The sequence below is a fragment of the Heterodontus francisci genome, chromosome 3 (assembly GCF_036365525.1).
Source record: "Heterodontus francisci isolate sHetFra1 chromosome 3, sHetFra1.hap1, whole genome shotgun sequence".
Taxonomy (NCBI): domain Eukaryota; kingdom Metazoa; phylum Chordata; class Chondrichthyes; order Heterodontiformes; family Heterodontidae; genus Heterodontus; species Heterodontus francisci.
In genome coordinates this window covers 158,119,927-158,146,402 of record NC_090373.1, presented here as the reverse complement: position 1 = coordinate 158,146,402, position 26,476 = coordinate 158,119,927, and the positions used below count along the sequence as shown (strand labels likewise).

The window sequence follows — 26,476 nt, the reverse complement described above, 5'->3', positions numbered from 1 at the left end:
AGAGCGGGACCTGAAAAAGGGAGCATGGGGCTCGAAGCCCTCACTTACCTGGAGACCGGTACGATGGCTGGCGGACCTGGGAGGAGACTGATCTGGAGGGGGACCTGAAAAAGGGAGCACGTGGCTCGAGGCCCTCACTTACCTGGAGACCGGAACGGAGGCTGGCGGACCTGGGAGGAGGCTGACCCGGAGTGGGACCTGAAAAAGAGAGTGCAGGGCTCGAGTCCCTCACTTACCTGGAGACCGGAGCGGGGGCTGGCGGACTTGGGAGGAGGCTGATGCAGAGCGGGACCTGAAAAAGAGAGCACGGGGCTCGAGGCCCTCACTTACCTGGACACCGGAGCGGGGGCTGGCAGACCTGGAAGGAGGCTGATGCAGAGCGGGACCTGAAAAAGAGAGCGCTGGGCTCGAGGCCTCACTTACCTGGACACCGGAGCGGGGGCTGGCAGACCTGGAAGGAGGCTGATGCAGAGCGGGACCTGAAAAAGAGAGCGCTGGGCTCGAGGCCCTGACTTACCTGGAGTCCGGCTGGCTCTCTCTCTTTCTTTCTCTGTGTGCTGAGATTCGAAAGAGGGAAAAGAAACTTATAGTGACATCACGGGAAATCTGCAAGGTGATTGGTTGGGTAAGTAACAGCTGTAAGTGCTTGTAAATAGCTTAAAAAAGGGGAAAGTTTTTTTTGAAAAAAAACCCTCAAATGATAAGGTGAGTATTTTTAAATTAGTGTAACTTATTAAGGACTTTAGATTGTAGTGGGAAGTGTTTGGAGTAGAACTAGGCCCCTAGAGTAATTATTATTTTTCAAAGGGAGTAACTAATTAACCGAAGGTAAGTCGTGGCAGGAGACCTCGCACCTGTGATCTGCTCCTCCTGCCCTATGTGGGAAATCAGGGACGCTTCCAGTGTCACTGACGACCATGTGTGCAGAAAGTGTATCCATCTGCACCAATGGCTACCTGCATTACGAAGCTGGAGCTGCGGGTGGATTCACTGTGGAGCATCCACGATGCTGAGGACGTCGTGGATAGCATTTTTAGCGTGGTGGTCACACCGCAGGTAATGGCTGCACAGACAGAAAAGGGATGGGTAACTATCAGGCGGAGTAGTAGGCGCAGACAGGTAGTGTGGGAATCCCTGTGGCCATCCCCCTCTCAAACAGATATACCGCTTTGGATACTGTTGTGGGCGGGGGGGGGGGGGGGTGGCCTCTCAGGGGATAGCAGCAACAGCCAAGTTTGTGGCACAACAGATGGCTCTGCTGCACAGGAGGGGAGGAAGAAGAGTGGCAGGGCTATCGTGATAGGGGATTCAATCGTAAGGGAAACAGACAGGCGTTTCTGTGGCCGCAAACAAGACTCCAGGATGGTATGTTGCCTCCCTGATGCTAGGGTCAAGGATGTCTCGAAGTGGCTACAGAACATACTGAAGGGGGAAGGTGAACAGCCAGTGGTCGTGGTACATGTCGGTACCAATGACATAGGTAGAAAAAGGGATGGGTCCTGCAAGATGAATTTAAGTAGTTTTGAGCTAAATTAAAAAGCAGGACCTCAAAGGTAGTAATCTCAGGATTACTTCCTGTGCCACGTGTTAGCGAGTAGAGGAACAGGAGAATAGACCAAATGAATGCATGGCTGGAGAAATGGTGCAGCAGGGAGGGATTTAGATTCCTGGGACATCGGGTCCGGTTCTGGGGAAGGTGGGACCTGTACAAGTAGAATGGGTTACACCCAGGCAGGACTAGACCAATGCCCTCGTGGGGGCGTTTGCTAGTGCTTTTGGGGAGGATTTAAACTAGAATGGCAGGGGCATGGGAATCTGAGCAGGGAGACTGAGGAGGAGGAAACAAGGATAGAAACGAAAGACAGGAAACAAAAGGCAAAAGTGGAAGGCATAGAAATCAAGGGCAAGAAACAAATAGGGCCATAGTGCAAAATAATGCTAAGAATGATAAAAAGACAAGCCTAAAGGCATTGTGTCTCAATGCGCGGAGTATTCGCAATAAGGTAGGCGAATTAACCGCACAAATAGATGTAAATGGATACGATACAGTTGCGATTATGGAGACATGGCTACAGGGTGACCAAGGGTATTCAATATTTAGGAAGGACAGGCAAAAAAGGAAAGGAGGTGAAGTAGTATTGTTAGTAAAAGAGGAAATCAACACAATAGTAATGAAGGATATTAGCTCAGAGAATCCTGATGTGGAATCTGTATGGGTGGAGCTAAGAAACACCAAGGGGCAGAAAACGTTTGTGGGGGTTGTATATAGACCCCCAAACAGCAGTGGTGATGTAGACGATGACATTAAACAAGAAATTAGAGTCGCATGCAATAAGGGTGTAACTGTAATTATGGGTGAATTTAATCTACATATAGATTGGGCAAACCAAATTAGCAATAATACTGTAGAGGAGGAATTCCTGGAGTGATGGTTTTTTGGACCGATACGTTGAGGAACCAACTAGAGAACAGGCCATCCTGGGTATTGTATAATGAGAAAGGATTAGTTAATAATCTTGTTGTGCGGGGTCCCTTGGGGAAGAGCGACCATAACATGATAGAATTCTTCATTAAGATGGAGAGTGAGAGAGTTGATTCTGAGACGAGGGTCCTGAATCTAAATAAAGGAAACTATGAAGGTATAAGGCGCGAGTTGGCTATGATAGATTGGGGAACGTTACTCAAAGAGTTGACAGTGGATAGGCTCATGTCATTGGCTAGCATTTAAAGAGCGCATGGATGAATTACAACAATTGCTCATTCCTGTCTGGCGCAAAAATAAAACAGGAAGGGTGGCTCAACCGTGGCTTACAAAAGAAATCAGGGATGGTATTAGATCCAAGGAGGAGAAATATAAAATGGCCAGAACAAGCAGCAAACCTCAGAATTGGGAGCAGTTTAGAATTCAGCAAAGGAGGACAAAGGGATTGATTAAGAAGGGGAAAAGGAGAGTAAGCTTGCAGAGAACATAAAAACTGACTGTAAAAGCTTCTATAGATATGTGAAGAGAAAAAGATTAATGAAGACAGATGTGGGCCCCTTACAGTCAGAAATGGGGGAATTTATAATGGGGAACAAAGAAATGGCAGACCAATTAAATACATACTTTAGTTCTGTCTTCACAATGGAGGAAACAAATTACCTCCCAGAAATGTTGGGGAACATAGGGTTTAGTGAGAAGGAGGGACTGTATGAAATCAGTATTAGTAGGGAAATTGACAGGGATTGAAGGCCAATAAATTGCCAGGGCCTGGTAAGCTACATCCCAGAGTACTTAAGGAAGTGGCCCCTGAAATAGTAGATGCATTGCTGGTCATTTAAAAAAATTCTATAGACTCTGGAACAGTTCCAACGGATTGGAGGGTAGCTAATGTAACCCCATAAAGACATAAAAAAGGGGGCAGAGAGTAAACAGGGAATTATAGACCGGTCAGCCTGACATCAGTAGTGGGGAAAATGCTAGACTCCATTATAAAAGATGTAATAGCACAGCACTTGGAAAACAATGACATGATCGGACAAAGTCAACATGGATTTACGAAAGGGAAATCATATTAACAAATCGACTGGAATTTTTTGAGGATGTAACGAGTAGAACAGATAATGGAGAACCAGTGGATGTGGTGTATTTGGACTTTCAGAAGGCTTTCGATAAGGTCCCACATAAGAGATTAGCAAGCAAAATTAAAGCACATGGGATTGGGAGTAAGGTACTGAACTGGGAAGAGAACTGGTTGGCAAACAGGAAACAAAGAGTAGGAATAAACGGGTCTTTTTCCGAGTGGCAGGCAGTGACTAGTGGGGTACTGCAGGGATCAGTGCTCGGACCCCAGCTATTCACAATATATATTAATGATACAGATGAAGGAATTAAATGTAATATATCCAAGTTTGCAGACGACACAAAGCTGGGTGGGAGTGTGAGCTGTGAGGAGGTTGCAGAGAAGCTCCAGTGTGAATTGGACAGGTTGAGTGAGTGGGCAAATATGATGTAGTATAATGTGGATAAATGTGAGGTTATCCACTTTGCTGGCAAAAACAGAAAGGCAGATTATTATCTGAACGGCGATAGATTGGGAAAGGGGGAGGTGCAGCAAGATCTGGGTGTCCTCGTGCACCAGTCGCAGAAAGTACAGGCAAAGTTAACGTTTCAGGTCAGTTCAGAAAAAGGGTCACTGACCTGAAACATTAACTCTGCTTCTCTCTCCACAGATGCTGCCAGACCTGCTGAGTATTTCCAGCGTTTCTTGTTTTTATTACTGCAATTCCCTATTCTCTCTCTCTCCCTCCCTTCTTAAATAGTGGGGTGACATTTGCGACCTTCCAATCTGCAGGAACCGCTCCAGAATCTATAGAATCTTGGAAGAAGATCACCAATGCATCCACTATCTCCATAGCTACCTCTTGCAACACTCTGGGATGTAGAATTTCAGGTCCTGGGGACTTATCAACCTTCAGCCCCATTACTTTCTCCAATACAACCTGCTTACCAGTACTAATTTCCTTCGATTTCTCATTCCTCCTAATCCCTTGGATCTCTAATTCTGGGAGATTTCTTGTATCTTCCTCAGTGAAGACAGGCACAAAGTAACCATTTAGCTTCTTTGCCATTTCTCTATTCCTCATTAGAAATTCTCCTGACTCTGCCTGCAATGGACCCACATTTGCCTTAGCCAAACCTTTCCTTTTTACATACCTATAGAAGCTTTTACAGTATGTTTTCATATTTTTTGCTAGCTTACATTCATATTCTATTCTCCCTTTCTTTATCAGTTTCTTCATCCTCCTTTGTTGTATTCTAAAATCCTCCCAATCCTCAGGTTTACTACAATTTCTGGCAACTTTATAGGCCTTTCCTTTTAATCTTATACAATCCTTAACTTTCTTTGTTATCCAAGGTTGACTGCCATTACTTTTGAGGTTTTTGTGCCTTGAAGGAATGTATAGTTGCTGTAAACTATGTAATATTTATTTAAAGACTATCCATTGCCTATGTACTGTCATACCTTTTAATGTATTTTCCCAATCCACCTCAGCCAATTTACCCCTCATACCTTCATAATTTCCTTTGTTCAAATTTCAGATTAAACTACCTCACTTTCAACATAATGTGAAATTCTATCATATTATGGTCACTCATCCCTAAGGGTTCTTTTACAAGAAGATTATTAATTAGCCCTTTCTCATTACATAATATTAGATCTAAAATAGCCCGTTCTCTAGTCAGTTCCTCAACATACTGTTCTAGAAAATAATCCCTAACACACTCCAGAAACTTGTCCTCCACAGCATTAGTGCTCAGTAGATTTCCCCAGTCTATATGCAGATTGAAATCACTCATGGTTACTGTATTACTCGTGCTACATGCTTCTCTAATCTCCTGATTAATGCCATGCCCCACACTACCCATTACTGTTTGGTGGCCTATGAACAACTCCTACCAAAGTTTGCTGCCCCTTGCTATTTCTTAGCTCCACCCAAACAGATTCCACATTTTGTTCTTCCGATCTGAGATCCTCACTTACTAAGGTACTGATCCATCCCTTTATCAGCGCAACACCACCTCCTTTTCCTTTTTGCTTGTCCTTCCTAAATGTTGAATATCCTTGAATATTCGGTTCCAATACTTGGTCGCCACTATCAAACCAGGGGATCAACTCTGGTTCAATGAGGAAAGCAGCAGAGCATGCCAGGAACAGTACCAGGTATACCTAAAAATGAGATGCCAACCTCATGAATCCACAACACAGACATACAGGCAGTAGACAGAGCTGAGCAATTCCACACCCAATGGATCAGATCAAAGCTGTGAGGTCCAGCCATAACCAGTCATGAATGGTGGTGGCAATTAAACAACTAACCCGAAGAGGAGGCTCCATGAGCATCCTCATCCTCAATGATGAGGGAACCCAGCAAATGACTTCAAAAGACAAGGCTGAAACATTTGCAACTATCTTCAGCCAGAAGTGCTGAGTGGATGATCCATCTCAGCCTCCTCCTGAGGACCACCATCAGAGTTGCCTGTCTACAGCCAATTCAATTCACTCCACATGATATCAAGAACCTGCCGAGCACAGTGGTTACAGTAAAGGCTGTGCAACATCTGAACTTGTGCTCCAGAACTAGCCACATCTCTATCCAAGCTGTTCCAGTACAGCTACAAGCCTGGCATCTACCCGCCAAAGTGGAAAATTACCCAGATATGTCCTGTTCACAAAAAGCAGGGCAAATCCAATCCAATTCAGACAATTACTGTCTAATCTCTATCATCAACAAAGTAATAGAAGATGTTGTCATCGGTGCTATCAAGCAGCAGTTACTCACCAATCAGCTCCCCATTCAAAAACAAAAATTCGTCAAGAAAGACCCAGCCATGGCTCACTCAGGAAGTTAAGGAGAGCATTATACTAAAAGAAGAGGCTTATAATGTATTTTTATACTATAAAAATAGTAGTAAATCTTAGGATTGGGAGTGTTTTAGGAACCAGCAAAGGGCCATCAAAAAGTTGATAAAAAGCAAAAAAATAGAGAATAAACTAGCCAGCAATATAAAAACAGATTGTAAGAGCTTTTATAAATACCTAAAAAGGAAAGTAGCAGCAAAAGCAGATGTTGATCCCTCAGAGGCAGAGAAAAAAGAAATCATCATGGGGAATGAGGAAATGGCAGAGGCATTGAACAAACATTTTGGGTCTGTCTTCACAGTAGAAGACACAAGTTCCATACCAGAAATAGGCAGCAACCTAGGGACTAAAAAGAGTGAGGAAATTAAGGATATTGATATCAGCTGAGAAAAAATATTGGAGAAACTTGAGGGGCTAAAATCTGACAAGTCCCTGGGACCAGATGGCCTACATCCTAGCATTCTAAAAGAGATAGCTGCAGAAATAGTGGATTCGTGGCTATAATTTTCCAGAATTCCTTAGATTCAGGAATGGTCCCGTCAGATTGGAAATTGGCAAAAGTTATGCCGCTTTTCAAGAAAGGAGGTAAAGAGAAAATAGGGAATCAGAGGCCAGTTAGCCAAGCATCAGTCATTGGGAAGATGCTGGAAACTATTATTAAAGAAGTCTTAACATTGCATTTGGAAAATCTAAGTATGATTCGAACAAATGGGCGGCACAGTGGCGCAGTGGTTAGCACTGCAGCCTCACAGCTCCAGCGACCCGGGTTCAATTCTGGGTGCTGCCTGTGTTGAGTTTGCAAGTTCTCCCTGTGTTTGCGTGGGTTTCCTCCGGGTGCTCCGGTTTCCTCCCACACGCCAAAGACTTGCAGGTTGATAGGTAAATTGGCCATTAGCAATTGCCCCTAGTGTAGGTAGGTGGTAGGGAAATATAGGGACAGGTGGGGATGTGGTAGGAATATGGGATTAGTGTAGCATTAGTATAAATGGGTGGTACATGGTCGGCACAGACTCGGTGGGCCGAAGGGCCTGTTTCAGTGCTGTATCACTAAACTAAACTAAGTCAGCATGATTTTACTAAAGGGAGATCCTGTTTGACAAATTTATTAGAGTTTTTTGAGGACGTAACTAGTAGGGTAGATAAAGGGGAATCCGTAGATATAATATACCTGGATTTTCAAAAGGCGTTTGACAAGGTGCCACATAAAATATTAATCGGTAAGATAAGGTATTGGGGGTAATATAAGCATGGATAGAGGATTGGTTAGCAGCCAGGAAGCAGAGAGTGGGCATAAATGGGGCATTTTCAAGTTGGCAGACAGTGAATAGTGGGGTGCTGAAAGGATCAGTGCTGGGGCCTCAGCTATTTACACTCTATATTAATGACTTGTATGAAGAGAGTAATGTATCTAAGTTTGCTGATGATACAAAGCTCGGTGGAAAGGTAAACTGCGGGGAGGATGTAGAGAGGCTGCAAAGAGATATAGACAGGTTAAGTGTGTGGGCAACAAGATGACAAATGGTGCATAATGTAGGGAAGTGTGAAGTTGTTCACTTTGATTGTAAAAATAGAAAAGCAGAATATTTTTTAAAAGGTGTGAAATTGGTAAGTGTTGATGTCCAGAGAATTGGAGGCACTCGTACAAGGAACACACAAAGTTAATATGCAAGTGCAGCAGGCTATTAGGAAGGCAAATGGCATGTTGGCCTTTATTGCAAGGGGATTGGAGTACAGGAATAAAGAAGTCTTACTAAAATTGTACAGGGCTTTGGTGAGACCGCACCTGGAATACTGTACGCAGTTTTGGTCTCCACATTTAAGAAAGGATATACTTGCACTGGAGGCAGTGCAGCAAAATTTTACTGAATTGGTCCCTGGGATGAGGGGGCTGTGCTATGATGAGAGGCTGAGTAAATTGGACCTATATTCTCTGGAGTTTAGAAGAATGAGAGGCGATCTAATTGAGACATGCAAGATTCTGAAAGGGCTTGATAGGATAGAAGCTGAGAGATTGTTCCCACTGGTCAGGGAATCTAGAACATGGGGACACAGTCTCAGGATAAGGGGTCAATCATTCAGGACTGAGATGAGAAGAAATTACTTCACTCAAAGGGTTGTGAATCTTTGGAATTCTCTACCCCAGAGGGTTGTGGATGCTCCATCATTGAATACATTTAAGGCTGGGATAGATAGATTTTTGGTCTCACAGGGAATCAAGGGAAATGGGGAGTGGGCAGGAAAGTGGAATTGAAGTCCAAGATCAGCCATGATCGTATTGAATGGCAGAACAGGCTCAATGGGCCATATGGTCTACTCCTGCTCCTATTTCTTGTGTTCTTGTGATGCTCAGTTTGGGTTCTGCCAGAACCATCCGACTCCAGACCACAATACAGCCTTGGTCCAACTATGAACAAAAGAGCTGACTTCCAGAGGTGAGGCTGACTGTCCTTGACATCAAGGCAGCATTTGATCTAGTGTGGAATCAAGGAGGCTCGTAAAAGTCAATGTGAATCAGATGAAAATGTTACACTGGTTGGAATCACACCAAGCACAAAGGAAGACGGTTGTGGTTCTTGGAGCCCAATCATCTCATCCCTAGGACATCACTGCAGGAGTTCCTCAGGGTAGTGTCCTAAGTCCAACCATCTCCAAAAAGACATTTAGTAGCATAACTATTGCTGAATTCCCCACTATCAATATTCTGGGCATCACTATTGACCAGAAACTTAACTGGACCAGCCAAATAAATACTGTGGTTACAAGAGTAGGTCAGATGCTGGGTATTCTGTGGTGAGTAACTCACCTCCTGATTCCTTGAAGCTTTCCATTGTGTACAAAGCACAAGTCAGGAGTGTGATGGAATACTTTCCTTGTTTGGATGGGTGCAGCTCCAACAGCACTCAAGAAGCTTGCCACATCCAGGACAAAGCAGCCTGCTTGATTGGAACTGCATCCACCACCTTCAACATTCACTCCCTCACCACCAGTGCACAATGGCAGCAGTGTGTACTATCTACAAGTTGCACTGCAGCAACTCACCAAGAGTTATGACAGCACCTCCCAAACCCACAACATATACTGCCTACAAAGACAAGGGCAGGAGGAGCATGGGAGCATCACGGCAAGCAAGTCACACACCATTCAGACTTCGAAATATATTGTTGTTGCTTCATTGTCACTGGGTCAAACTCCTGGTACTCCCTATCTAACAGCACTGTGGGAGGACCTTCACCACATGGAGTACAGCAGTTCAAGAAGGTGGCTCAGTATCACCTTCTCAAGAACAATTAGGAACTGACTTGCCAGCAGTGCCCACATCTGAGTAATGAATTTTTAAAAAGCAATACTCTTGGCCATAACTGAATCAATTTGCAGTTTTTGTTCCCCCGCTTTTTGCACAATTTCCTAAATTTTTATATTTGGTGAAGCTATGGTTCATTTAGTTGATGTATTGATGAAATGAGCATTCTTTCATATACTTGAACGATACTATGCATTGAGACAAGTTTGGCTGTGATTCTAGATGGAGGTTGGTGTCCTTTGTAGAATCATACAGCACAGGAGGCCATTCAATCCTTCATGTCTATGATGGCTGTGAAAGACCTGTCCAATTAGTCCCATTCTCCCGTTCTTTCCCAATAGAGCTTCATTTTCCTGCCTTCGAGTATTTATTCAATTATCTTTTGAATCTGTTTCCTTTACCCTCTCAGATAGCACATCCCAGATTATCATAACTTGCTGCTTTAAAAAAAAAAATAATTTCCCCCTTTGTTCTTTTGCCAGTTGTCTTAAATCCATGTCTTCTGGTATCAATGCTCCTGTCAGTAGAAACAGTTTCTCCCTATTTACTCTGATCAAAACCCCCTCAAAATTTTGAACAGCTTCTTACTTTTCCCCTGTTGGCTTTGGGTGATAGTCTGCTCAGGAGAGCAGACCTTTCCTTACACTTTTTGTACTGGGCAGAAAATGGTTCAGATCATTCTAGACAAAGTCTTTACTTCAACTGGTCGGGTTGGTCGAAATCCTGGAGTCATTTTCTTGATGATTTACGAAATGAAGAATGGTGCCACACCATAGCAGCAGCCATTCAGCTTCTGGCTGCTAATTGTGAGAATTTTGTTGACCTGTGTGTCGTCTGAAGATAAGGGGGGATGGTTCTCACTCTTTTAGGAGCTGAGGGAGAACATGATTGAGGTATACAAAATTATGAGGGGCATTGATAGGTTAGAAACGAAGAAACTTTTTCCCTTAGCGGAGGGGTCAATAACCAGGGGGCATAGATTTAAGGTAAGGGGAAGGAGGTTTAGAAGGGATTTGAGGAAAAATTCTTTCACTCAGAGGGTGGTTGGAATCTGGAACACACTGCCTGAAGAGGTGGTAGAGGCAGGAACACTCACAACATTTAAGAAATATTTAGATGAGCATTTGAAACACCATAGCATACAAGGCTATGGGTCAAGTGCTGGCAAATGGGATTAGAATAGTTAGGTGCTTGATGGCCAGCACAGACACGATGGGCCAAAGGGCCTGTTTCTGTGCTGTATAACTCTATGACTCTATGGTGACGCAGATTATGATGGTGTGGGGATGTGAAGAGGGGAGCTTGCTGTGCGCAACTTGGCTGCCATATTTCTTACAACAGTGACTACACTTTGAAAATACTTAATTAGCTGTAAAACACTTTGCGATATCCTGCGGTTGTGAAAGGCGCTATATAAATGCAAGCCCTTTAAGATATATGTTACATAATATATTTTTTAAAAACTCAATTCTTGAACGCAGTCACTTTTCTACCTGTTTAATCTGATACCATATCAGAAATGATTTAGTTATCAAGTTCGCTCTATTCCTGTAAATACCTAAACATGCATTTTTCGTTATCGGTCCCAAGAGTTCTGAATTCTTAGGGCTAAAGGAATCAAGGGATACGGGGAGAAAGCGGGAACAGGGTACAGAGTTTGGACGATCAGTCATGATCGTATTGAATGGCGGTGCAGGCTCGAAGGGCCGAATGGCCTACTCCTGCTCCTATTTTCTACATTTCTACGTTGGAAAACAGTTCCACAGCTGCCAGTCACCTGCCTTCATCTTCTGTTCCTGTATGCCAATAAAAGCTGTTTTCTGCAATGATTGTGCGGTAGTTGACAATGTCTTTCCAGCATTATGTTAGCAGATCCCTGGGAATGTGTTAATATTTCGTGAGGAGGAAAGGGGCTGGATTGTGAGGCGGGCGGCAGCTAAAAATAGCATCGCCAGTAAGCATCCAGTTCCCTGGCTCCATCCCACCTCTGGGCCATTTTTGTAAAGATGGGATGAGGGGTGGTAGGGCAAGCTGCCCGCACATGGCGGATAGCTGATCCGGCTTATTAAGAGACACTTTGAGGCCAATTAAAAGAGGCCAATTGTGCTTTTCCAGTTGTCCTCCAGGTTCCTGTAGCTGCCGGGGACCAATTTAGGTGCCTGGAGGCTCCTGGCAGCAGGCTGAGTGGCCAGCGCTCCAGGCATTCCAAGAAGTCCTTCCTGTCTGCTTGTGTGCAGGAACAGCCCATGGGCCACCTGTAGAGGGAATACCTCCTCCACAGTGGTGGCTTGACTGCAAAAGTAATTTTTTATTCTAGATTTCAAAAGGTTGAATTGTCCTCCTCTCTCTTACTTACTTTCCACTGCAGGCTGGTCTTCCTTTCAAGCTGGAAGGTCTCTGATTAGCCCTCCAGCTTCGAGAGCCCACCCACCATCCATAATGAGATGGCTAGCCTGTCTGCAGGCCCATTAAGGGGGTGCCCCTGTGAAAATTACAATGAGCGCCTGCTACCCAGCAGGGGCGGCTTCAGGACCCGGAAACAGTCCCGACCTCTTTCCCGCTCCCAGGGGGGAAAATCCTGCCCAAGGAATGCGTCAATATTTACAGGAGATTCCACATACAGAAAAGTTAGAAAACCATAGCTTTAAATAAATTGAAATAGAAACATGGAAACATAGAGAGATACAGCACTGAAACAGGCCCTTCGGCCCACCAAGTCTGTGCCGACCAACAACCACCCATTTATACTAATCCTACATTAATCCCATATTCCCTACCACATCCCCACCATTCTCCTACCACCTACCTACACTAGGGACAATTTATAATGGCCAATTTACCTATCAACCTGCAAGTGTTTGGCTGTGGGAGGAAACCGGAGCACCCGGCGGAAACCCACGCGGTCACAGGGAGAACTTGCAAACTCCGCACAGGCAGTACCCAGATCGCTGGAGCTGTGAGGCTGCGGTGCTAACCACTGTGCCATTCAAATAATTCAATTAAAGTGAACCACGCTATCAGAATTTATCAAATGGTCACCTTAAGGATGAAGAGATTGGTGGGGGGTCATGGTGTGGTAGAGATAGAAGTAAATGACTTCCTCAGTTTAGCTTGCTTGTAGGTGCTTCTTTAAAATTAACTTCTGATTGGAAAAACAAACTAGTTTAAAGTAAGTCATCTTCTAAGTACTGTTTGAGTTCTGTTCTGTAGTTGACTAGTATGGGGTTAGAAAATGATGATAGTTTCATGCTGGGTTCTAATAATGGGAAAAATTTCAGTGGAGATGCTCAATGACTGAGCCTAAGGTAGGTATCAGCAAAGTACATTGCTAGGCTCTTCCCAATCTGAAGTATTCCTCCCTTTGCTATGGAAGTGATACACGAAACATCCTAGTTTAAGCTAACAGGCAAAAAAAGTTTATATTTCTTTATCTGTGAGGTCTAAAAGAGAAGCACTTGGCTTGACAGGGAATGTGCCAAGGTAGTACTGTGGGTTAGACACTGGTCTTTCACTTCTGAGACCTGAGTTTAGATCCAGCCCACAATGATGGATAAAAGTTTCTTCTGTCTACTTGCTGAAATGAGTTTAGGTAGGATCATTACAACACATAATTTTGCCTAATTTTACTCAAATTGTCAGATTTGCTCAGATAGAGAAGAGGGGACTTCCATCATACTTGATCTTGGAATGCTTAATACTGACAGTGAGCACTTGTGCTGGGTTCCATTTCCCAGCACGAACATCCCACAACTTAATGAGCACAAGAAAGCTTAAAAATGTACTCCAATGTCCTCCTTTGATACGAAGATCTGATTCAAGCATGAAATATGTTGTGAAACTGTTTAGCTGCTTTTCACAACTCAATTATATTTACAGAAGTTAGCTTACAACAGGTTTGCAAAATCTACGAATTTATGGGCCTCACCTTTGGAATTCCCACACACAGATTTCTGACATCTATCTCATCAGGTAGTTCAAAGGGTTCAAATGGGTCTTGTGTGGTGGTGGAGTCTTTGGGATCATGCCCAGCAAGCACACCTAAAGCAAAATGAACAGCAAAATTAATAAAAACATAGTCCAAAGCTAGCAGTCATACAGCACACAGAACAATACAATCAATGGCTCGGCTGACAACCTTCAAATGCACAAGTGCCAAATAAGTTACGAAGGTTAGATTAGTAGACAGCTTTTGAGAGATTTGTCCTCGATATTCATATTTTAAAAAAAATTATATTACCCTTCTGTTATTCGTTTCTGCTTGCTCTTCTTTCCGCTTTAGGTTTCATTTCATCTGGCACAGAAAGGAGAGCAGTCAACCTGCTCTTGCCCCTTCTCAATACCACTCCAGAACTGTCTGCTAGAAGAGGAGAGAAACTGACCTCTCTTTTCTATTTTTCTGTTGGACGTTTGATGATGTTTCTATTAGGAAAAGGTGCAATGCTCATTTTTGGAGTCCAGGCCTGAAACTACTGTGGAAACAAGACTGCTGTGTAAACTATGTCCTTATGAGTATGAAACTGGAATTATCAAGAATTCCAATCCAAGAGGACACAGACTTCTGGTGGAATGGGTGAGCACAAGTTCAGCACAGAAAGTGTGAGGTGATATACTTTGGCAGGAAAACTGAGGAGACGCAATACAAACTAAATGGTACAATTTTAAAGGAGGTGCGAGAGAGAGACCTGGGAGAGTGCCTTTATAAATCTTTGAAGGTAGCTAAACTGCTTAACAAAGCAGTTAATAAAGCATATAGGATCCTGGGCTTTATAAATAAAGGCACAGAGTACAAAAGATAGGAAGTTATGCTAAGCCTATATAAAACATTGGTTCAGCCCCAACTGGAGTAATATGTCCAATTCTGGGCACCACAGTTTAAGAAGGATGCTTTGGAGAGTGTACAGAAGAGATTTACTAAAATGGTTTAATGGATGAGGGGTTACAGTTATGTGGATAGACAGAGACTGGGGTTGCTCTCCTTAGAGCAGAGAATGCTCAGAGGAAATGTGATAGAGGTATTTAAAAATCATGAAGCATTTAGTTTTTTTTTAATATTCGATGTGAGCATCACTGGCAAGGCCAGCATTTATTACCCATCCCTATCTGTCCTTGAGCAGGCAGTCCTGAGCCGCCTACAACTGAGTGGCTGGCTAGGCCATTTTGGAGGGCAGTTAAAGAGTCAAAGACATCAGTGTGGGTCTGGAGTCACCTGTAGGCCAGATAAGGTGAAGACAGCAGATTTCCACCTGCAAGGACATTAGTGAACCAGATGGGTTTTTAATGACAAATCAGTATTTTCATGCGCATTATTGATGAGACTAGCATTTTATTCCAGATTCAGTAATTGAATTTAAATTCCCCCAGCTGCTGTGGTATGATCTGAACTCCTGTCTCTGCAGCATTAGTCTGGGCCTCTGGATTACTAGTCCAGTAACATTATCACTATGCTACCATTCCCCTCCACCACACGCTCAGACAGTGCATTCCACATCCTAACCACTCACTGCATAAAAACATTTCTCCTCATGTCGCCATTGGTTCTTTTGACAATCACCTTATATGACTGTCCTCTGGTTCTTGACCCTTCCATCAATGAGAACAGTTTCTCCCCATCCACTTTGTCTAGACCCCTCACGATTTTGAATGTCTATCAAATCTCCTCTCAATCTTCTCTTCTTAATGAAGAACAACCCCAGCTTCTCCAATCTATCCATGTAACTGAAGTCCCTCACCCCAGAAATCATTATCATAAATCTTTACTGCACCCTCTCTAATGCCTTAACATCCTTCCAGAACTATGGTGCCCAAAATTAGACATAATATTCCTGTTGAGGCTGAATCAGTGTTTTATAAAGGCGCATTATGATGCTTCCTTGCTTTTGTACTCTATGCCTCTGTTTATCAAGGCCAGGATCCTGTATGCCTTTTAAACCACTTTCTCAGCCTGCCCTGCCATCTTCAACAATTTGTGCACATATACCCCCAGGTGTCTCTGTTCCTGCAACTCTGTTAGAACTGCACCCTTTATTTTATATTGCCTTTCCTCATTCTTCCTACCAAAATGAATCACTGCACACTTCTCTGCATTCAATTTCAACTGCCATGTGTCTGCCCATTCCACCAGCCTATGTCCTCTTGAAGTCTATCACTATCCTCCTCACAGCTCACAATACTTCCAAGTTTTTTTGTCATCTGCCCATTTTGATATTGTGCCCTGTACAGCAAAGTCTATGACATTAGAATATATCAAGAAAAACAGTAGCCCTGGTACCGACCTCTGGTGAACCCTACTGTATATCTTCTCCCAGTCCGAAAAATAACTGTTCATCATTACTCTCTGTTTCCTGTCACTCAGCCAACTTCGCGTCCATGCTGCCACTGTCCCTTTTATTCCACGGGCTTCAACTCTGCTGACAAGCCTATCATGTGGCACTTTATCAAATGCCTTTGGAAGTCCATGTACATCAACCACATTACCCTCATCAACCCTCTATGTTACCTCATCAAAAAACTCAAGAAAGCTCGTTAAACATGATTTGTCTTTAATAAATCCATGCTGGCTTTCCTTAAGTAATCCACACTTGTCCAAGTGACTTTGTCCCGGATTTCCCACTGATGGGCCTGTGGTTGCTGGGCTTATCCTTATATCCTTCTAGAACCAGGGTGTAACATTTGCAATTCCACCCCTGTATCTAAGGAGGATTGGAAGATTATGGCCATTGCTTCTGTAATTTCTTCCCTTACTTCCCTCAGCATTCTCTGATGCTTCCCATCTGGTCCTGGTGACTCACCAACTTTAAGTACAGCCAGCTTTTTTAATACCTCCTCTTTATCAATATTTAGTCCAACAAGTTTCTCAACTACCTCCTCTTTCACTATGACTTTGGTAGCATCTTCTTCCTTGGTAAAGTTTAGTACCTCAGCCATGCCCTCTGCTTCCATGTGTAGATCCCCTTTTGGTCCCTAATTGGCCCCATTCCTCCTCTTACTTTCCTTTTACTATTTATATACCAAAAGAAAACTTTTGGATTCTCTCTTATGTTAGCTGACAGTCTCTTCTCATATTCTCTCTTTGCCTCCCTTATTTCCTTTTTCACTTGCCCTCTGAACTTGCTATATTCAAGCTGGTTTTCACTCACATTATCAACTATTTTGTCATATGCACCCATTTTCTACTTCATCTTACTCTCTCTCTCTTTCATCATGCAGAGAGCTCTGCTTTGCATGCCCTACCTTTCCCCCTCATGGGGATGTACCTCAACTGTAACCAAACCATCTCCTTTTTAAAGGCAGTCCATTGTTTCGTTACAGTGCTGCCTGCCAATTTTTGATTCCAATTTACCTGGGGTATTCTCACCCCACTCCAATTAAGTATTTTCATTCTGGATTGCTCATTCTTTATCATAGCTAACCTAAACTCTACAATGCTATGATCACTGTTCCCTAAATGTTCCCCTACTGGTATTTTATCCACTTGACCCACCTCATTCCCCAAAACCAGATCCAGCAATGCCTCCTTTCCTGTTGGGCCTGAAACATACAGATCCAGAAAATCTCCTGAACAGAGTTCAAAAACTCTTCCTCCTCTCTGCCTTCTACACTATTACTTTTCTAATTTATATTATGACAATTAGCGTCCCCCATTATCACTACTCTATAATGTTTGCATTACTCTGTAATTTCCCTGCAAATTTGCTCCTCTATAACATTTCCACTATTTAAGAGCAGCATAAGTACTAATTGTGGTAACTCACTAGTTTAGATTTTATGAGTGGAATAATTTTTCAGAAATAAATCCCCCCCCAAAATTATGAACAAAATTGAAATTAAAATGCGCCCAAATTTGACTGTAATTGTACCAGACTCTATCGAGTGCATGAATTATTTTATCTCAAACTGTATAATCAAAAGTGATCATTTCATAAAGTAGTGCATCTCCCAATCATCATGTACTGTTTTGCATAAAAATCCAGACAAGTTTTTAAAGATGACCGATGTTAACTGAACATACAAACCTCTGATGGGACTTGACAGGGTAGACACTGAGAGGTTCCTTTCCCTGCTTGGGGGAACACAGGGGCACAGTCTCAGGATAAGAGGTTGATTATTTAGGACTGAGATGAAGAGAAATTTCTTCACTCAGAGGGTTGTGAACCTTTGGTATTCTCTACCCCAGAGGGTTGTTGATGCTCCACCATTGAGTATATTCAAGAATGGGATAGATAGATTTTTGATCTCTCAGGGAATCAAGCAATATGGTGAGCCGATGGGAAAGTGCAATTGAGACAGAAGATTAGCCATGATTGTACTGAATGACGCAGAAGAATTGAATGGCCATATGGTCTACTCTTGCTCTTATTTCTTATGTTCTTACGAATTATAAGAAGTGAGTTAATTTTTCTCATATATGTCTCACCATTGAGGGATCTTGGCCCTCTCACACTTGGTTTCAAAGGTTCTGTGAAATAAGCACAAATATAAATAGGGTTTTTTAATGTTAAAATATAACCTACCTAGTACTGTGCTTACATCATCTACACATCTGGTCATAATGCCAGGAACATCCATAGAGTTGACCAATGGTATGAGACCATAGCGAGAAAGCAACCCATAGGAACTCTTAAAGCCTACAATACCACAGTGGGCTGCAGGATTGCGAGTGGACCCGCCTGTATCTGAACCTAAAGAACTGGGAGAAATGTGCGATTAGTACTTTGTGTGACACATGCTTTCCTTCAATTGTATTAGTGCCAACATTATCCCCTTACCATAAACTTAGATGTAAAGTCTGACATTGGAAATTAAGAACTCATAATAAAGGGTGAACTACTATGAAACTAGTTAATGGAGAATAAATGAAAGTTGAACTGTGATAAAACTGAAGATAAATTCTGGAAAATGAGTAATATGGAGACAGATAAAGGGATGAAGATTAATAACAGGATACAACTTGTACAAATGCCATGATTTTTTATCCTAGAAACCCAATAAAAAACCTTCATGATGACTCTAAGGAGAGCTGGATGGCTACATCCAGAGCAACATGGAATATTGGCTGCTGATTTGCACAAGTATGGTGATCAGATTGATTAGTCAGCATATCTGTTTTATCAACTGTACACAAGCAACAAGATCACTATGGTATGCATCTAGACATTCACAAATTTCACTGGCAAGAACAATGCACATGTCATGTTATGTATGGTAGGTTAAAAGGAAAGATGGAGAATCAAAACTAATGAGGCAAGATAATTCATGTAAAATAAAAGCAAAATACTGCGGATGCTGGAAATCTGAAACAAAAACAAGAAATGCTGGAATCACTCAGCAGGTCTGGCAGCATCTGTGGAAAGAGAAGCAGAGTTAACGTTTCGGGTCAGTGACCCTTCTTCGGAAGATTCCAAGATAATTCATGTGCTGTTGAGTCTATGGGTGAGACCCTGTGGAAAGCAACAGATTAATGATGCAAGATTGGATTCATATTGTTGAGTTTTGCAGTTGGTTGCCTTCTTTAGTAGAATTAAGTAACCTGGAGAGAGCCCATGCATGATTTGTGCATGGAACAGACTTGATGAGTCAAATGCCCATTACCATTTCATACTTCTTTCCATCCTTCAGAATAATCTGCTTTCTCCCCCCTGTAAACAAAAAGACAGACCTTGCCAAGTCCAGAACATCAAACCTTCCACAGAAAGCATGAAGATGACCATTTTGACTCACCATATCTGTGTGCTCCTAGCTCCATGCGAGAGTCATTTTCCTGTGCCCTTTAATATTTTTCTTCTTCAAGTTGCTGGCCTGGATTTTGTGCTAGTAATGACGGTGGAACTATCAGCATTCACCATCATTGCTCCTCTGAAACTGACAGCAACTTCTGGAGTCTGCACAAGCACATTTAAACATGGGAGTTCAGAAGCTGCTGTCAGTGATTCTACACTTCTTCATAGTGTGCACTGTTGAAGCTACTGCAGACTGCAATCAATCAGAAATCACTAAACTGACAAGAACTTACCCTTTTATGCCGTAATATCACCGTTGAAATCCCCTGAAAAAGTTAAGCCTCATTAATGAGGTGTAACTGGGTTTTTAATTCTGTGCTGCCATAACTACTGCTGAAAAACCTCTCTGGCTCTGAAAATCTAATTTTATATTTCAAATTTTTCCATTCTGGTAAAAATTCCAAATTTTTTAAAATGTAATTTTTTAAGTTTGTTTCTGATAATTCAGCTTCTACCTTAGGACTGATCATGTATTCCACCATCTGTAAAATTTATAACAAGAGAAGGATAGTAAGTGCATTTTACTTCCTGGTTTACTGTCCGAGTATACTTCATTTTTTTTTTATTTTAATAATTCTTAGGATGTGGGCATCCCTGGCAAGGCCAGGGTTTATTACTCATCCTTAATTTTCCTTGAGATAACAGAGTGGCTTGCTAGGCAATTTCAGAGGGCAGTTAAGAGCCAATCACATTGCTGTGGGTCTTGAGTTACATGCAGGCCATACCGAGTAAAGACAGTAGATTTTATTCCCTGAAGGACCTTAGTGAACCAGTTTTTTTTTTAAAGACAATCCAGTAGTTTCATGGTCACCATTACTGATACTAGCATTTAATTTCAGATTTACTTAACAAACTGAACTTAAATTCCCCAGCCGCCATGGTAGGATTTGAACTCATGTCTCTGGATCATTAGTCCAGGCCTCAGGAATACTAGCCCAGTGACATAACCACTATTCTATCGTCCCCCATATGATTGGCTGCTTACCCTGCTTGACGACATCATCGTTGTTGGATACCTGGAGACCCCCTTGACTTGGTACCAGAATCAAATTAACATCAAGAAAGGTGAAATCCATGCCACAGAGATTGCTAGATCTTTGTGGGCAGCTTTCTTCGAGGTCAGCGGTGATGGCCATCGATTCACCACTGACCACAAAATCCAGGCCATTATCTAACCTACTGTTAAATCATTGTGATTGTACAAGCTTTAATCACCACTTGTAGTAAGATAGTCCATATTCTAATAGTCATCCGTCATGAAAACATCTCTTGTGATCTCCACTTTACAGCTGGAGTACTGATCCTAGCTTTATGCTGATTCACTGACCGGTGGTAATAATCCTTCATTATTTAACCTAAATAATTTCAGAATTTAGAACACTTATTACATTTCTGCACAACCTTCTCCGTTCTAGTGAATAGAGTCCTAACTTTTCTAGTCTCTCACCATCTATCATCTCATCCATTCCATTTACTAAAATGGAATTTTTACTTTGATGCACCAGCTTGAGAATGCGATGGTGGAAGGGGATTGTAAGCAGGGTTATCCATAATTTTAAATCGCTCCTTGTTCAACTATCAAGAACAGTGCAGAGCAAAAAAAACATTCATCAAATGGACTCTATGGACTTTCAAAGAAGATGGATAGATAAAAGAAAATCTTTTAAAACAAGGCTTATGAATTGTTACAAATTTAATGAGTAAAGGACAATCAACAAAGATCCACTTCTACTAAAATTCATAAAGACTGCTCAGTTCTTTAAGAATAAGTAAAATCCATAGATTGATTGATTGATTGATTGGTGGCTGTAAGAGCATAGCAGATGAAAAAAAACAGAAAAATGTCAACTCGACAAATGCTGGTTACAGGTTTAAGGACAAAGCAAACTTCACAATCAGTGTTACTGAAAAGGAGAAATACAGGTTTCTTTCTTCTGGCAAAATCGTTTTGAATTTGTTACTGCTTTGCTCTGGTCTTGCAAAACCACATAACTGTTGCAGGGAGAAAGTAGGTGGGAAGCCTGCTCCCTGGTTTCTCCCACTGCCAGTCTTAAGTACCTTTTATATTCTTGAACGGTTCTATTATTCTACAGGAAAACGTTATACCAAGGCCAAAATACTTAAATGCTTGCAATAATCTTGTGTTACACTCTGAATTCATGACTGTTCCCACCCCCACATTTCACAGTTTGTCCATCAGGTAAAGCTCAATCCAGACACAAACCCAAGCTTGGAAGGGGGAGTTGTATTGTTGAATGTTTTTCACATTTTAAGTAGACAATACAAAACTTTCATACATCTTTATCCAAATTCTGGTCGAGTAGAGTAATGGTTATGTTAAAGGATTTGTAATCCAGAGAATTCAAGTTAATATCCCACCATTCAGCTTGAGATTTGTGGAATTAAAAAGCTGATATCAATAAAAGTGACCATGAAAGTGTCAGACTATCACTAAAAATTCAATGTTTTACTAATGTCTTTTTGGGAGGGAAACCCTCTATTATATCCTGATCTGGCCGTTATGTGGTTCCAGTTCCACACCAACTTGTTTGACTCTTAACTGCCCTCTGAAGTGACCTTAGCAAACCTCTCAGTTGTGTTAAACTACTACAAAGAACAAGAATGAAACAGGGTGCATCACTCAGCTGTGACCTAGGCATCAAATTTGGACACAACGAAGGCACACCCAGACCAGTCCAGCATGCAAAGTCTTCCACACTAATACCTCGGCTGATGCCAAAGCTGGGAGATGCGTCACAGACTATTCCAGCAATAGTCTGGCATAGTTGGACTCTCAGATTTATACACACCAGCCAAGGCTCCAGACTCCTCCATCACCACACCAGTATATGTCTTGTCCCACCAGCAGAACATACCCATCAGAGATCAGAGCTGAGGACACACTGGTAAACAGCGAGGAGGAAGTGGCCATGGGAATCCTCAACACTGGGTTCAGATCCTGTAGGGGCTCATGGCTTCAGGTCAAATATGGGAAGGTTCTGCCAGGACCACTCAGCTTCACACCTCATTACAACCTTGGTCCAAACATGGACACGTGCTGAATTCCAGAGATGGTGAGTGTGACTGCCCTTGATATCGAACCAGCATTTGATCAAGTCAAAGTAAAACTGAAGTCAATGGGGATCGGGGGAAACTCACCAGTGGTTAGAGTCATACCTAGCACAAGGGAAGATGGTTGTGGTTGTTGGAGGTCTGTTATCTCAGCCCCAGGATATCACTGCGAGAATTATTCACAGCAGCGTTCTAAGCCCAACTAACTTCAGTTCCCTGACGCACAGTGTTCAGCTCTATTCACAATTTGTCAGATAATGAAGATGTGCATGCCTGATTATAACAGGATCTGAGCAACATCGAGGTTTGGACTGATAAGTGGCAAGTAACATTTGTACCACTCACTTCAGGCAACATCAATCTCCAAGAGAGCTTAAGCACTTCCCTTTGGCATTCAATGGCATTACCATTGTTAAGTCCCCCACCATCAAGAACCTATGGGGGTACCATCGACCAGAAACTCGACAGAACCAGTCATATAAATACTATGGCTACAGAAGCAGGACAAAGCAATCTCCTTAATCGGCATCCCATCCACTGGTTTAAACATTCACCCCCTCTACCACCAGCGCACCACAGTTGCAGTATGTACTAGCTAGAGGATGCACTGTATCAACTTACCTAAACCTACAATCTCCACCACATAGAAGGACAACGGTAGCCTGTGCCTTGGAACACCATCACTTCCAAGTTCTCCTCTAAGTCGCTCCCCATCCTGACTTAGACACAGATTGACATTCCTTCATGGTCACTGAGTCAAAATCCTGGATCTCTCTACATAATAGCATTGTGGGGCACTTTCATCATAGACTGCAGCGGTTCAAGAAAATGGGCCATCTCCATCTTCTCAGTGTAACTAGGAATAATTGCTGCTCTTGCCATCATACTTCACAAATTACTTTTTTTGAAACTCTGGTGATAACACTGCTTATTATAATGGAGTATGAAGCAAGCCCCCTGCAATCCAAAACACAGTGACAACTGGCATAGGCTTAACTACTAGCTCAGTTTTTAGAAGTTTGACTCTAGTTTCACCATATTTGCCTGACAACATTTTAAAATCTTAAGTTTGTAATTGGTGATTAAGCTGCATTTAAAAATACATATCTGGGGTGGGAAAAAAAGACTGGATAGAAAAGTGTTGGAATACTCACGCAAAACATGTCAGTGAAGCAACAGCTACTGCACTACCTCCAGAACTACCGCCTGCTATCACCCAATCGGAGTCTTCCATTGTGTGATCCTGACCAAGTCGTTCTCTGTACTGTTTGGAATATCCCCAAGGATTTCTCACTGGTCCAAAGATGCTATCAATACTCCCACTCCTAGGGAATTGAAATAAGTTGTAACATTATGGGCAGTGATTCATCAGTTACCCAACTTTGGACTAAAGATTGAAACCACTGAGGCCTTATTAAAGCCTGGAACCTGCCATCTAAACTGGCTGGGAAACAGCTGACACCACAGGGAGATAATGGACTGGATTTTAAGAGCCCACCGCTGATCTAGGCAGCGAGCTCAAAAAATAGCGGGCTGCATGCCAAAGAACCGCCGCAATCTCCCGCCGAAGCCACCCCCCACCCCCGGCAATGGCATCAGCTGCCTGTGTGCAAGCACTGGTGCTATTTTTAAAGGGCAGCCATGCCCTGCCGGCACATTTAAATTTTTAAAGAGGAAACCCTCCCTAAAGTTAAATAAATAAATTCACAACGTCCCTTTCCCCACATCCCCCCACCCCCCCCCCCCCCCGCCCCCATGATAACAATTACATTATCTATTTGCCCTTTCCTCCCCAAAACACTTACCTTTCACATCTGGCCTCTACCCCCCGCCTAAACTGCACAAAGTTTAAGGTTCAACCATTCCCGCCATCGCCTACACCCATTAAATTTATTTGACTCAGTCTCCACCCCCTCCCAGACTGACAAACTTACCTCCTCCCCCCTCCTCAAAAGTGTGGCGTCACGTTTCCCCGGACGGGGATCTGAAGACGCGGGAGTGCCGGCCAAAGATCACGGCGGGCCCTCAAGATCACTGGTAAGTCTATGTTAATTTATTAATTGTATTCATTTACATATTTAAAGTGTGGTCCCTTCGCCCAGCAGTGGGGTGGGCCGCCACAAAGCCTCGCCACCGCCAGGAGGATCGGGCTGGGTCCTCCTAGCTTCGAGGTCCGTGGCGGGCCTCCTCTGGGACCACCTTCAGGCATCCCCATCATGGAACCCTACGCCTGGGGAAGGAACAAAAACCAGCCCAATGTATGGTAACAGCAATTGCAATGCTTTTAATATGGCTAGCCAGATAACTTCCTTCAAAACATCAAAGCAGGTTATGTCAATCACAGCAGTTAGCAGGAACTGAGTTAAGTATTTGAAAAGGAAAAATATTAAAGGTTAAACAGAAATGAGAGAAAAATTGGACTAAAATAGAGTGAACAATTGTGGAGCTAGCACAGATACAAAAATTTGCACCAACATTTCTGAGATTCGAAAACCTTGTTGAACAGGTCCAGAAAAGACAATAATATTCCAAATATATACATCTTTAAAGACACCACCGTGCAAATTAACACTAAATAAATCCTTACTGAAAACATAATAACATAAGAAATAGGAGCAGAAATAGACTGTATGACTCCTGCAGCCTGCTCTACCATTCAGTACGATCATGGCTGATCTTCTGCCTCAACGCCATTTTCTTACTCGCTCTCATATCCCTTAATTCTCTAAGGATCAAAAATCTGTCTATTTTAGCCTTAAATATATGCAATGATGAAGTATCCAAACCCTCTGAAGTAGAGAATTCGAAAGATTCACAACCCTCCGAGTGAAGAAATTTTTCATCCACAATCTTAAATAATCAACCCCTTATCCTGAGGTTGTGCCCTCATGTTCTAGATTCTGCAGCCAGGGAAAGTAATGTCTACCCCGTCAAGACCCTTCAGCATCGTGTATGTTTCAATGAAATCACCTCTCATTCTTCTTAACTCCAGGCAGTATAGGCCTGATTTACTCAGCCTCTCATCATAGGACAACCCTCTTATCCCATGAACCAATCTAGTAATACAGGAAGAGGGACCACAATACAGGAAAGGGGACCATAATTTAAAATAGGCAACTTTTCTTTCAAAGATAATTGTAAGGAAGATATTAATTTATTCACCACACAACTAGCATGAGGATTGGATCCAAGATAGAGATGGCTCTTGTACAAACTAACTCTTGTTGGCTTCTAGAAATCATGGGCAGAATTTCCAAGGGGTTCACCCAATCTCCTACAAACTTCAATAGAACCCATGTGGCTATTTTTAGTCATTTATGCTGTTTCTCTGGGGGTTTTGCCAATATTCCACTGAAGTAATGAAGGGAGTTTGGACCCCTGTGGAAATTCCAGGCACACACATATATAAATACTAGCTGAGCTCCTTTATCATGTTGCTCATGGATAGTCTCGAGTCTGCAGCACAGTTGTGATTTTTGACTATAAACCTGGCTTGCCCCTTTAAGGTATTTGCTGCTGATTAATTGAAGTTAGTGAGATAAGTTTATATATTGTTTGTAAATTCCATTTCAAAAAATTCCTTGTAAGTTTCTAGCTGTAGGCCAATGTACAAACTCCCTCTATCCACAGAAGTTAATCTTTCTTCCTATGAAGTTTTTATATTTTGAAGTGAAGTATTTAAAGTTTGCTGAACACTCCCATATCTCTAGATAAATACATGCCAGCGTACATAAAACCTAGTGACTTGAACATGTATGATAAGCACACCCAGAAGGAAAGTATTTGCTTCAGGTAACTCAAGATGTGAAATTTCCTTACCCCATTGCAAATTCATCAAGATTGGTCTTTCCCATAAGTACAGCACCTTGGTCCAGTAACCTCTGGACAACTGTGGCATTAAAAGGTGGGACATAACCTGAAAC

The 26,476-nt window shown here is 42.5% G+C and overlaps 1 protein-coding gene across 4 annotated transcripts in view; it reads right to left on the bottom strand.

Annotated features, from left to right (window-relative positions):
- The window catches only part of qrsl1 (glutaminyl-tRNA amidotransferase subunit QRSL1), a 73,291-nt gene that overhangs the window by 19,140 nt on the left and 27,675 nt on the right, over window positions 1–26,476 (bottom strand). For 3 of the 4 annotated variants that reach the window (XM_068019195.1, XM_068019187.1, XM_068019203.1), the window contains 4 exons: window positions 26,373–26,469; window positions 23,708–23,878; window positions 18,216–18,391; window positions 13,631–13,743 (listed from right to left, as the gene is read on the bottom strand). In XM_068019195.1, coding sequence (XP_067875296.1) covers window positions 13,631–13,743; window positions 18,216–18,391; window positions 23,708–23,878; window positions 26,373–26,469 — 557 coding nt within the window. The remainder of the gene's footprint in view (window positions 1–13,630; window positions 13,744–18,215; window positions 18,392–23,707; window positions 23,879–26,372; window positions 26,470–26,476) is intronic. The other variant, XM_068019210.1, reaches the window with a different exon arrangement.